Raw genomic sequence first — 14,208 nt, 5'->3', positions numbered from 1 at the left:
TTCAATTCCGGTCAAGGGCATGTACCTTGGTTGTGAACACATACCCAGTAGGGAGTGTGCAGGAGGCAGCTGATTGATGTTTCTCTCTCATCAATGTTTCTAGAAACATCATCAATGTTTCTAACTCTCTATCCCTCTCCCTTTCTCTCTGTAAAAAAAATCAATAAAAATATATATGTTTTTTTAATAAAAAGAAAAGGAAATGCAGTCCGGCTGGCATCACTCAGTGGTTGAGCATCCACCTATGGACCAGGAGGTCACAGTTTGATTCTAATTCCTGACCAGGACACATGTCCGGGTTGTGGGCTCAATCCCTGCTGTGGGACTTGCAGGAGGCAGGCAATTGAAGATCCTCTCTCATCATTGATGTTTCTATTTCTCTTCTCCCCCCTCTCTTTTACTCTCTGAAATCAATAAAAATATATTTTAAAGAAAGAAAAGAAATGCATATGATTGAGCTTCTGCATGGGGTAGAGAGAAGTAGGGTATGTGGTAGCATTTGTTGAGTTACAAATTGCATTCAGTCGTTAGACAGGCCTTGGGATATTTTCCTGAAATAAAACTAAGTCCATATATTTTGTTAAATGTTTTAAAGCTCCTTTCACTTTCAAGTAAATATCCAAAGATCATGATGTCTTCTGCCAATTAATATTTCTTTTACATTTATCTAGTAGCCAGAGACTGTTTGATTTATTTCTCCATGCAGTTTGAGAGATGTAGCTCAGATTACGGCAATAAGTATTAGAGAGGAAAGGGCTAAATGAATCCTGGACAGCTCTAAAGGAAGATGGCATTTACCATACATTACCTATGCATGTTTTCTCATCCGAATCAAGCCGGTGTCCATGGTTACAGGAACAATGGGGCCCACCAAGTGCATGTTCACAGTGATGTGAACAACCACCATTGTTCTTTTCACAGCTATTGACAATTTCCAATTCAATCCCTTTCCAAACAAGCAGAAGAGGGTTGTTAGCATAACAGCAGAGAAACCTGAATATATGTCAACAAGAGGAATACTCTGTTGGGAGGACAACACACTTTATTGGAAATTTATCAATCCTCTACACATATAAAAGTAAAAGTCTGAGGGGCTATTAAGGATTGCAAATGTCTATACAATATCAAAACACTAATAAACCTATAAGTAATATTAAGTTGACAAAATGGTGTAGAAAGGGAAATAGTCCACCACTGGTTATTAAACACTTATCTTAAATGACATTAACCTTTGGAGATTCTCAGTTTTTTCAGAACATAAAAAAAAAAAAATGTGTATTGAACCAGTAATCAGAAAGCACAGAGGTTGTCTGCCAGCTGACATTTCTTCTGTTCTCAAGCTAATGGGATGTTATTATCTGTCCTTTCTAGAGGCTAGGAGTACTTGCAAATACTGTTAAAAATAGCCTTGAAACAGAAGTATGAACACAAAACCAATGAATTAGCTGATCATATTTAAATAATATCATTTTAATGTGCTAATTCGCATTGAGGTCTATGAAAGTCACTTATTATACAAACATACTATTACTCTGAAAACCAATTTGCTGATCCCAGTACATGTTAGTTTGGGGCATTTGGGGTGACATCAAATTCACCATATGGATGCCAATTATATTGAGCACAAAGGCATTATAATCAATCATTTTCTAAGTGAGGAAATGAGAAATTTAAAAATGCTTTGAATCATTGTTAAAAGTATGGAATGTAGGTACTCTGCTATTTTTATCATTGTCCTCTATTGTTCTTCATTTGTGTTGCTTGGACAGAAACTCTTAGTCATGAGAATGTCTATGTTGATTTATTTCCTTCCATTATTAATACCTTAATCTTTTAAAAGAAGATGAGAAAGAACAGCAAGGGTACTTGGGATTGTGGTACTCCTTGAAAGTCTATATTGCCATTGAAACTGCCTAGGTATGTGCTATAGTTCCTGTACAGTTACAGTATAGAAATGATCCTCCCTCATCCTCGGCCTCCAGGCTATAGAAGGCAGCTGCCCTTTGTGTCCCAGAGCATCTCCCTTCATGCCATCATTATCCTCTATTACCAAGCTGATAACAGATGTTCAAAAATAGGTTTTGAATAATTGAATAAACAAAAAAGAATTATGCTAATCAATTTATTGCTGAAAATAAGAAGCCCTTTGGGTTTAGAAATAGCTATTTTAGGTCTGAGAAAAATTAGAAAGCTAAAGGAAAGATTGAAATAATAAAAGGAACTGATTTTTCATGATATGTTAACATATACTCTTTAGGGAGACATCTTTCAAATTTTGGCTCCTATTCTTGTTATTTTTCTGTGATCAATGCAGCTCTAAGACTTCTGGTAATACTTTACTTTAATTATAAATAATATTATTATAACATCATTAAGATATAAATATATACTAGAGGCCCGGTCATGAAAATTCATGCACTGGAGGTGGAGGGGTCCCTCACACAGTGTGGGAGCCCTCAGGGGCAGGAGGTGACCTAGTGATCAGGGGAAGGCAATGCCCCCATTACACCTCTGCTGCTGTCACTTACGGCAGTGGAAGCCTCGGCTGGCCCTGGTTACCTGAGCTTTGGGCAGCCCTAGGTGGCTGGGCAGTCAATATCCGAGGCTTGCCTGCACCTCTGGCCAGCCCTGCCAGCCAGCTGCGTGCTTGCCATCCCCCCAGCGGGGCTGGAAGGACTGGGGGACTCCAGTGGGGCTGAGGGGACTGGGCACCACCATCTTGTGGCTATGGGCGCTGCCATCTGTGTGACTGTGTGATGGTTAATTTGCATATTGCCTCTTTATTATATAGGATGAGACTAAAACAAGGGTATACTCAGATCTAAAACTTCCCAATAGAAGTAAGCTAAGATTTTGTGTCCTTGATACAGATGATGATGTTTAACCATAGTACTTAAAATTTTTCACTTTAAAATACTTTTTAAAATGACTCTTGTAGTTTCTCATAGGTAAAAAGTAATTATTATTTACTCTCTCTTTATATCTCTTTAAATGCATTAAATTTAAGTTAAACTACATATCGCTTGGAAAGTTGGGGACGTCTTATTTAACCAATTTCTAATCATAAAATAGTGACAGTTCATGCACAGTGCACCATGGGGATCTGATGTTGTGAGATACTTGCTATATGAGGAGCACATAATTCATTGTTAAACATTACCATGCTCTCAAAACATTTACTCCACCTAGAGATTTTGAAAGAACTCAAAATACTAGTTTTTATCAAGAAAGTTCTGTATGTCAGTTAGTAAATATTGAAGTTTGGTGAGAGCTGCACAAAGAATTTGGCTAGCCAAATATTCACTTAAGAAAAACAAATCTAAAACCACACTTCAACCATATGTATTCAACTCTAGGGTAAACTGCTTTCCCAAGTAAATTCTATAAGAAGCCTTTACCTCATAACTCATTAATACTGGCCCCCTCTTTCATGATAACTGAGAATGCACCAGTCATATTACAGGAGATTTTATTTCAGATATTTGTAAAATGTTCCTGGCCACATAAAAAGTCAAAATATTAATAATAAGAAAAAACCCATCCATGTTTCTCTGCCTCAGGGCATTAAGCAAAAGGCTCACTTCAGAAAAAGTTGTATCCTAATTAGTAGTAAATTTTATTTAGTTTGTTCTTTAGAAGACATATCACCATAGCAAATATGCACTGTCTTTAAGCAGTAGAAATATAGCAACAGACCTTAAGACTTCACTGATGACCCAGGAATTAAAGAAACATAGAATTTTATGCAGTGGAGGAAAATGAAGAATTTAGTGACCCTACGTATGTCTGTTCATGAGAGAGCTTAGATAAAAAAAACAACCATGAAATTATTTATTCTATTTATCACTATTTTTACTCTTCTCCATTAATTAAAATTGATAGAGAGATATATGTATAAAAATATATGATGAAGTTGAAAGGATAGTATATTTGGAGCCCAAAGACCCCAGTTAAAGTCCCAGTTCTCATTTACTAATTTTGTATCATTAGATTTTTGGCTTCAACATTAAATAGATAGTCCACTAAGTTGTGGAGAAATGGGAAGAGCATCTTTGGAACTGAGACTAGATATCAGCGGTTTGTTTGGGGTCAAGATTGCAATGCTTATTAGTAAGTAAATAGAGATATTGAGTACATAGCTTGGCATATTCACAGGTAATTAAAGAAAAAAGTGGAAATATAAATTTAACATTGAGAGAGTGGCCAAAGATGGAGAGAAAAACCTGAATAGTGTGAACACACGGAAGAGAAAAAAGTATTTCAAGAAGAATGGGAGTTAGTCAACTGTGTTGAAAGCTGCTGAGAGGTCAGATAGTATAAAAGCAGAGAAGGTAACAGGCAGTCTGGTAACACAGAGGTCCTGGTTGACCATATTGAGGTAGAGGTGATAATCTGATTAATCTGAGATGATGAGACAATATAAGATGAAGAGGAGACATTAACAATGTTATAAAAAATTTGCTGTGAAGGTGATCAGGTGAAGGCTCTGGTGGCACGTAGGCCTGTCAGGGTATACTTCCAGGATAGGAGCTATTGGAGTATGTTCATAAGCTGCTGAGAATGACCCACTAGATAACTGCACCAGCAGGGATCTTCAGATAATGAGAAGGAATGGAATCCAAAGTACAATGGAGAAGACAGTCTTTGATAGCAGTAGGTCCACTTCCTTCATAGCAATGGAATCAAGGCTTCTCCATATAATTCCATGAGCAATTTCAAATCAGCTGGTAGCTTGAATCATGGTTGGTCACCATTTTACTGATAACATCAGCGATAAGGTAAGAATAAAGGCAAAAGGGTGATATAAAGATTTAGAAGAGAAAGGAAATATTCAACAATGGTTTTGATGGTGATGAAAGTGGACATATTCCATAGTATAGTTTTGTCCAGCCATGTTGCTGACTCATTTGAGACTTACGAATTTCAAATAAAGCCAATTAACATGGTTGTGTTTTAAACCTAGCAAAACTCTTCTGCTAAGGTGTAGGTGTGAAGTGGAGGAGGAAGGGAAGAAGTCACTGAGAAAAAAGGTAGAGGATGAAGATAAGGAAGAATAAGAAATTGTTGATATACCATGATCACATGAGAGGCAGAGATAAGGAAAGCATACAAAGAAATAAGAAAGCATATTATTCTGTCATTTGAAGAAGAAGAGGGGAAGAAGAGGGTGGGTGAGTATGGGAAATACTGAGGCAGAGAGCATGAAATATGAAGGAATCTGTATCAGATGGTTTTAAAGTTAGTTAAGTAGAAAGTGTGTTTCTCTATAGATTAATCAGCAGACCAGTGAGGAAGACATGAGAGAAGGAAATAGCTGCAAGAGCTATTAACAGAAGCTAATAATTCATCTCATTAACATTTTAATATATTTGTAGTAAGGGATACATTACATTATATAACTGAGCCTAGGTGAGAAAGAAGCAAAGGTTAGATGACATAGATCATAGAAACAGAGGATGAGTCAGTGAAAGAGAATGCAAAAGTGGAAGGAAATGCTTAAAGAGGCATGAGAGAAAGGAATAAAAAATGGGGAGAACAGAAAAGGGTTGACAGGCAAGGTACTCTTTACAGCATCCAGTGTGTCTGATATTTTGCTACAAGCTAGAGCTGCTCCATGTACTGCTGGTTCCTTCCCTCCTACTAGTTCCTTTTCCTTGAGCTTTACCTTGGAGTTACTAGAGTTCGATAAATACTGCATGGCAGAAGGGATGAAGAAAGTCAGACTCTTCACAGGGAGAGCCATGGGTCTAAGGGAGCTCCATGTCAGAGGATTTGAGACTTAGCCCTTGTTGGCTACACTGGGTGTCACTATGCTGACCATTTTCTTTTATTTTTTTTAAATTTATATTTATTGTTGAAACTATTATAGATGCCCCCCTGCTCCCCCATTGACCCCTTCTAGCCCACACCTGCCCCTGCCTCAGGCCTTCACCACACTATTGACTATGTCCAAGGGTTATGCATATCCTATATAATAAAAGAGTAATACACAAATTGACCCTAATGGCAGAACGACCTGGGAATGACCGGCTGCTATGATGCACACTGACCACCAGGGGGCAGACACTCAAAGCAGCAGCTGTTTCCTGGTGGTCAGTGTGCTCCCACAGGGTGAGCTCTGCTCAGCCACAAGTTGTGCTGAAGGCTGCGAGTGCAGCGGCAGTGGCAGGAGCCTATTCCACCTTCTCGGCAGTGCTAAAGATGTCTGACTGATGGCTTCGGCCCGCTCCCCATGGGGAATGGGCCGAAGCCATCAGTGAGACATCCTCCAAGGGCTCCTGGGCTGCCAGAGGGATGTCTGACTACCAGCTTAGAGTGGGCCTAAGCCGGCAGGTGAGCATCCCCCGAGGGGTGTGGGACTGGGAGAAGGTGCAGGCTGGGCTGAAGGACCCCTCCGAGTGCAGGAATTTGCATGCACCAGGCCTCTAGTATGTATATAGTTCTTTGATTCGTTGCTTCCCACCCACCCCATGCCATCCCTCTGCCATTCAACAGTCTGTTCCATATTTCTATTTCCATATGTCTCTGGATCTATTTTGTTCATCCATTTATTTTGTTTTTTAGATTCTACATATTTTCTATTGACTCTGGTCCCATTTCTTTAAAATAAATAAAGGGTTTGAACTTCTAAGCTCTCATCCCTACTGCATCCCTGTGGCAAACATTCTCAGGAGCTTTGCATTGGCAAGATATTCAGTGTTGTTCTTTCATTACTCTTGTTTAATACTTGTCAAATGTCACACATTCCCAGGGCTGTGATTGCTGCCACTTACTGTAACACCGTTTTCCATCAGCTCCCAGCTCAGAGCCAGGGTGACAGGCACAAGTGAAAGATCCCACTGAGTTCACACAGCGATGGCCGCAGTGAGCAAGCCCTTCTGCACACTCATTTATGTCTGCAGAGAGAGAAACACACAGTGGCTGTCTTTGGAGATTGAATTCTGATTTGTGTGTAAACTATAAACATTAACTAAAGCATTCCTTCCCCTTTGACCCCCATGTCCAATGTAACAGTAAAATATCCCAATTAATCCATATTTACAAATAAACTAACTGCTAATGACAATAATTCTAGTGTAGGCTTATGCTCTCAAACACTTATTTCTATTATAACCTACTAGTATTTATGAATTGGTAGAAAGAGAAAAGAACACAAATAAAAAATATAGACATTCTCTATGTCCTAATAATATAGGTAGAAGTCATTACAGTTTGTCTTTGGAATATATATCATATTCATAACAAAATATTATATTTCCCTGATTTAAGGTAGTCAGTACGGGTGGCCATAGATAAGGCAGGTTTGAGGCCTTCATATGTAGCAATCTACAATATATGTTGTACTTATGACTGTCCCTAGGCTGCGCTATTTAAACAGTGGTGCCCTCCCTCCTGACACTGAGAGCCAAGTCTATTCAGTGTCACTTCATTTTGTGGCTCATGTAGTCCTTGCTCCTTCCCTTTAGATGAATAGATCCCACCATTGTTTTTCCCTACTAGAAGGTCCTCCTTGTCATCTGTACCAGGGCACTTAAGAGAAATGCCCATTACGTAAAACCCTAAGTAGGTAGTAATTAGGAGGATAGACTTTCTAAGAAGAATGGTTTTACATAAAATCTTTGAAAGAGATTTTATATATATAGATATAGGTGTATGCACATATCTATATATGTATATATCTATCGATTTCCCATAAATATTTAACAGATCCTATTTTGTACCAGGTGCTGAGCGAGGCAGGTCCTATGTAAACAGAGGACAAAACAGAAACATTTTCTGTCAGAAAAGTGTGTTAACACAGTCCATAGAAAATTCTATCTTAGTTTTGGCTTAAAGAAAAAAAAACACACCTAACACCACTCTTTAATACTTTTTCATTTTCTCAAAATATTTATCAGTCCCATAAGTCAGGAAACATTTTGATATTTTTTATAATTAATCCAAATATACCATTTCTCATCTCATGAAAATGTTATGTTAAAATGAAGGATTCTGCAATTTCTCAGGAGTTATTAAAACAAAACACTGTCCCACAGGAATAACTTCATTTATCAGTTCTGGTCATCAAATAATTTATCACTTCATCTTTGAATTGAAGTATGGCTGTTTTGCTATATCTAGGAAACAGAAATATGTAACCTTGAATTTGTAGCTTTTCTTCCTTCCTTCCTTCCTTCCTCCCTCCCTCCCTCCCTCCCTCCCTCCCTCCCTCCCTCCCTCCCTCCCTCCCTTCCTTCCTTCCTTCCTTCCTTCCTTCCTTCCCTTTCTTCCTTTTTTGTTTCAATTGCTCCTAACTCTAAGAACACTTTTGGACATACTTGGTTTTCAAAGGTTATCCATACCTTCTGTGGCCTAAAATAAAATGAAAAACTTCCCTATGTGGTTATGGAAGGTTTTGAAATATTAATTCTGGAACTCACTTCAGAATGAGAAACAGAAACCCAAACGCATTAATTCTGAAGCTACCCCAGATCTTTTCTTTGTAATTAAAAATGTCTCTGAGTTTTTATAGTATCATAAAACGCTTTTCAAAATGATCAAATAAGAGCACAAATGTTCCTTTTTAAGCATAAATGAAAACACCTTTCTCCTAGCTGCTCTAACTATTCAAACTACATTACCACAAAATTTCAAACAATTACATAATTAAGCTATCAGATTCATTTTCCTACCTCTGCAGGCCTTTTTGTCTTCAGACAGCTGGTACCCTGGGTGACAGGCACACCTGGCCACTCCATTCTCACTCTGACAGATGTGGGCACATCCATTCACACCTGTGCAGGGGTCCATCTCTAAAAGCAATTAAGCAGTGATAGTTTGCAATTAATTAACTTGAGAAAGTTATATAGAGTGGAAGGCTGGAGAAAGGTAAAGAGGGAACTGGGGCCACTGGGTTTCTCACATAAAGATGGTGAGGACACTTGAAAATTCTTTCCCACTTCAGATGCAACTAATTCATCAAAACGTTTCCCACGTGTGACCTGAACTCCAAAGTCTGAACAAATCAAAACATGGATCAAGGCCAAAGAAGAAGTAGCTTAATTTCATTCTTCCCAAAAGTATACCTGGTGCCCAAAGTTAAATGGAGTCAGCAGAAAATCCTCCATACACCTTTGCTCTTCCCCCACCTTCTCTCTCCATCTTTTCTACAACTTTGAGCAGCAGAATCATCCTTACACAAACCTTTTTACCACCTCTAGACCTTCTCTGCCTCACTGTGTGAGACAAGGCCAGCTGGAGAGACAGGGTCAATTCTTAGCTACAGCTGCCATGGAAATGAAAGAAAGAAGTTCAGATCCCTCTGGAATTAGCCAGCTGGCCTCCTTCTCTCCCTCACTTGCTCCCGTCTTAGTATTAGTTATAGTCTCTGAATATCCAAACTGATATGAAGCCACACATCCTATCAGGAACATCTCCACACAGAGCTTACCGAATTTATGGGTGAAGTGATTCTGGTCTGACTTTGGGAATCCAGCCTTGTCTACATTAAAGGCTGCTAGGGTGGGACTGCAGTCCCCCATATGTAAAAAACATAATGCACAATACAAAGAGCAAATGTATAAAGCTACCTTATCTCCACATTCTCCCCTTTTAATCCAATCACTACCATAGATAAATGCTTTCATGCATTTCTTGTAAATCCTTCCAGACTATGAAAATATAATACAAATATCTATCTGTCATCTATCTATCTATCTATCTATCTATCTATCTATCTATCATCTATCTATCTATCTATCTATCATCTCAGATGCAATAGACATTGTTTTGCTCCTTGCTTTTACGTAGGGAGAGGTTGAGTTGAATATGCAGACCAATTAAGAAGAGTATTTCCATTTATTTTAGGTCTTTAATTAATTTCAACAATGTTTTACAGTTTTCAGTATATAATTTTTGCATTGCTTTATTAAATTTGTTCTTACTCATTTTATTATTTTTGATGCTATTATAAATAGAACTTTTTAAAAAAATTTTACTTTCAGACTGTTCTTTGCTAGTGCATAGAAATCCACTTGATTTTTATATGTCGACCTTATTTCCTGCAACTTTGATGAATTTTTTATTAGTTCTAATATTTTTTTCAGTGGATTCCTTAATATTTTCTACATACAAGATGATTTCATCACCAAATAGAGATATTTTAACTCCCCCTTTCTAATCGAGGTGATTTTTATTTTCTTTTCTTGTCCTTTTTGCTCTGGCTATAACTTCCAGTAAAATGTTGAAAGAAGTGGTGTGAACAGATTCTTGTCTTCTCCTGATCTTGGGTAGAAAATTTCCCTAATTAAGCATAATGTTCACTGTGTGTTTTTATAGGTTTCATCTATCAGATTAAAGAAGTTCTCTTCTATTTCCAGTTCATTGAGTTATATTTACCACAAAAGAATATTTGATTTTTTAGTGTGTCCCCCCCCCCTGCATCTATTGAGATGATACTATGTGTTTGTCCTTTATTCTATCAATATGGTATATGACCTCAACTGATTATTAGATATTAAACTGACCTTGTTTTCCTGAGAAACATCCTATTTGATCATAGTGTATATTCCATTTTATATATTGTTGGATGTGGTTTCCTTGTATTTTGTTGAGGATATTTATATTTATACTAGTGGCTTTGTGCACAAAATTAGTGCACTGGGTTCCTCAGCCCAGCCTGCGCCTGCCACTGCCACTGTGCTCACCAGCCTTGAGACTGGCTTCTGGCTGAGCAGTGCTCCCCCTGTGGGAGCACACTGACCACCAGGGGGCAGCTCCTGCATTGAGTATCTTCCCCCTGGTGGTCAGTGCACATCATAGCCACAGGTCATTTTGCTGTTTGGTCGATTTGCATATTAGTCTTTTATTATATAGGATTTATATTCATATTCATATTCATACTGGTCTGCAGTGTTCTTTCTTGTTAAATCCTTGTCTGGTTTTTGTATCAGGGCAATAATACTGGCACTATAGAATGAGTTGGGAAGTTTCCTCTCCTTTTCTACATTTTGAAATAATTTGTGAAGAACTTACATTTATTGTTCTTTACATGCTTAGAATATTTCACCATTGAAACCATCTGGGCCTGAGCTTTTCTTAATGGAAAGTTTTAAAAATTACTAATTCTATCTCTCTACTTATTATACGTCTAACCAGATCTTCTATTTTTTAGAAGTCTGATTCAGTAGTTCTTGTCATTCTAAGAACTTGTTCATTTCATCTAAGTCATCTAATTTGTTGTGATACAGTTCAGTGTTACCTTATTCTCTTTTTTATTTCCTAAGGGTCAGTAGTGATGTTCCCTCTTTCATTCATGTTTTAAATAATTTGAGTCATCTCTCTTTTTTTCCTTTGTCACTCTAGCTAAAGGTTTTTCAGTTTTATTTATCTTTTCAAAGAACCAATTTTGGGTTATATTAACTTTCTCTCTTATTTTTCTATTCTCTATTCCATGAATTTCTATACTAATAATTATATTTGCTTTCCTTTTATTCTTACCTTTCCCTATCTTTTTCCTACTTGTGTTGCTTCTGCCTAGTATCAGTTCTCTATGAAACTCTTAAATTTAAGTCTACAGATTCAATCTGCCCCCACATTTGACCCTCCCCTCCATCCTTGCTGGACCTTTTTGGTTTTGTTTGCTTCCTTCATTGCATCTGTATGTTTTGTCACAGGGTGAGAAGAAGATGTTGACCTATACAGCCATATTTATATTAAAACTTGATATTTTTAATCTATACCCCCTGTCACCAGCTCTCAAGACAATGAGTAGGTAACGTCTCCTCTTACCCTTGAAAAATGAGGGATTGTTTCTACCAGAAGCAAGATTATTAAGTAGATTTCAATTATCTTTGATATGCTTTTCTCATCAACCACTACATCTGGGAACCTTTTCTCTAAACTTACTTTAATTTCCTATTGTCATTAATGCCTTCTTAATGCCTAAGGTCTTTAACTATAAGGTGTTGTTACCGTTCCAGAAAAGGGCTAAATATAACCTCCCTACAGCAGATCCCAGTACTATCAAAAGCAATTTAATGAAGAAAGATAACCTTTTCAACAAATGTATAGGCAACCAAATAAATCTTGACCTAAATTTCAGATCTTACAAAAACTTAACAAAAAAAATATATTAAAAACTTAAATGTAAAAAAATAACTTAAAAAATAGAAAAAAAATCAGCCTTGTTAATATCACTGAAACTGACATCAATCCAGATAAAAATGTATAAATAAACTGGCATATTAATACCATGCAATACTATAAACTACTGCTACAAGCAATAACTTGGATGAATCTCCAGAGACTTATGCTGAGTGAATAAAGCTAATCCATAATAGTTACATATTATGTAATTCTATTTCTATAACATTCTTGAAATGACGAATTATAGAAATGGATAGCATAGTATTTGTCAGGGTTAGGGAGGGAATACGCATGAAAGGAAAGTGATGATGGCTGTTAAATGGCAACATGAGGGATCCTTGTGGTAATAAAAAAAAAGGTCTGAAAATCTTGACAGTGTCAATATCAATATCCTGGTTGTGATATTGTTTTGTAATTTTGCAAGATGTCACCATTGGGAGAAACTTGAAAATGTACATGAGCTCTCTCTATATTATCTGATAAAACTGCAGATGAACCTAAAATTATCTCCAAAAAAGTTTAATGAAAAAAGCAAAGCAGTATGAAAACAAAATGAACAGAATTTAAGTGACCAGTGGGGAAAAAAAACATATAATAAACTAGAATCACAGAAAGAGAGAAGAGAGAATTAGAAAAAGAAAAAAAAAAACTTTGAAAGAAAATAACTAATTTTCCAAATTTGAAGAAAATTAAACCCACATACTCTAGAGTCTCAATTAATCCGAGCAGAATAAAAACAGAGAAAACTGAACCATGATACTCCATGAACAAATGGATGAAAACCAGTAATAAAGAGAAAATCTTAATAGAATCCAAAGGAAAAAGAAAAGCTCATTACATAAAGGAGAAGAAAAGATAAAAATGACTGCCTGTGTCTTGTTGAAATTTATTTTAAGTTCAATAGTAAACCAATGAAGATTTTAAGTGGATAAGTGATAGGGTTAAAAGTAAAATTTCCAGATCTCCTGAATTTTGGTGTAATAATCTATTTATTGAAGATTATAAAAAACTAGTAGCCCAGTGCACAAAAATTTGTGCACTTGGCGGGGGGGGCTCAGTTATTAAACATTTATTGGCACAGCACTGACCACATTGGTGGTGGTGGTGTTCTTGTCAGAATGTGTTATATTATGCAGATGAAAATCTATTTAAACAGATTTGATGTAGATATTTTCAAAGATGGAAGAATTGTCCCTGTCAACTATTTTAGTTGATTCATATCTTCACTAATTGTCATCATTGCAAAGTTTTCAGTCCCCATATGGATTGCTGGATATAATAGGTCATGCACTGTCCCTGTCCTTTGCAGCCTTTGTTACCTTAAGGACTCTAGTTTTCCATTTATATGTTTAAGTACCAACCTTACCAGCTTAAAAATGTAAGCTTTTAACACTACTCTCTCTGTTCCATATCATTCTGATGAAAAGTGGAGTTGGGTTGCAGCACAGGAGAGAAATTCAGATGGGGAATATTGAAGTAATGACTGCAGTAGGAGAAGAGGGAACCTATTTCCCTGGCCATAGGTGCTGGCGCCCTGGACCACAGGGCTGGCAGCTTCTCTGGGTGGCTGCAGCCTGGGACCTCGGGCTGGTGGCTTGTCAGTCTCCTGGGCTGCAGCCAGCCGCAGGCACTGGCGCCTGGACCAAAGGTGGGTGGCTTCTTGTTCTGGCAGCTTCTTCTTCTTCTGTGCTTCCAGGGAGGGCAGTCAGTTATGTGTATATGTGTGTGCATGCAAACATAGGCGTGTACATGTGTGTATGTGGAAATCTGCTGGGCAAGTCAAAACCATAGAAGAGTTGCCCCCATCTCTTGAATCTTCCAGAAATACCCCCCACTCTTTTATTCTATCACTACTGGAGGGTCAGTATTTGCAGCCAGCCAGCCAGTGACTCTCTCAGTGTCTATTTCTGACTTCTTCTTTCCCTGTCTGTCTTCCAACCTCTAATCATATTTCCACCTGGATGCATCATCTTTACTCCCAATATGCTGTATAGAGAAGGAGTCAGGATGCTGTCTTCCCATGAATGGTACTCAGTAAAAAACCAATTGCATTTTAGTTGGGCAATGCCCCTACCCACCCTT

The 14,208-nt window shown here is 37.5% G+C and overlaps 1 protein-coding gene across 1 annotated transcript in view; it reads right to left on the bottom strand.

The window, feature by feature from the left end:
- Window positions 1-14,208, bottom strand: part of LOC308515321 (uncharacterized protein) — a gene marked incomplete at its 5' end in the record, with an annotated part of 608,185 nt that overhangs the window by 113,083 nt on the left and 480,894 nt on the right. The window contains 3 exons of the mRNA XM_081085959.1: window positions 809-946; window positions 6,774-6,896; window positions 8,673-8,792. Of these exons, the coding sequence (XP_080942085.1) occupies window positions 809-946; window positions 6,774-6,896; window positions 8,673-8,792 (381 nt within the window). The remainder of the gene's footprint in view (window positions 1-808; window positions 947-6,773; window positions 6,897-8,672; window positions 8,793-14,208) is intronic.

This window comes from Myotis nattereri (assembly GCF_964212035.1).
Source record: "Myotis nattereri genome assembly, chromosome: 3".
NCBI lineage: Eukaryota > Metazoa > Chordata > Mammalia > Chiroptera > Vespertilionidae > Myotis > Myotis nattereri.
The sequence above is the reverse complement of the archived record's forward strand: the minus strand, read 5'-3'. Positions and strand labels throughout refer to the sequence as shown.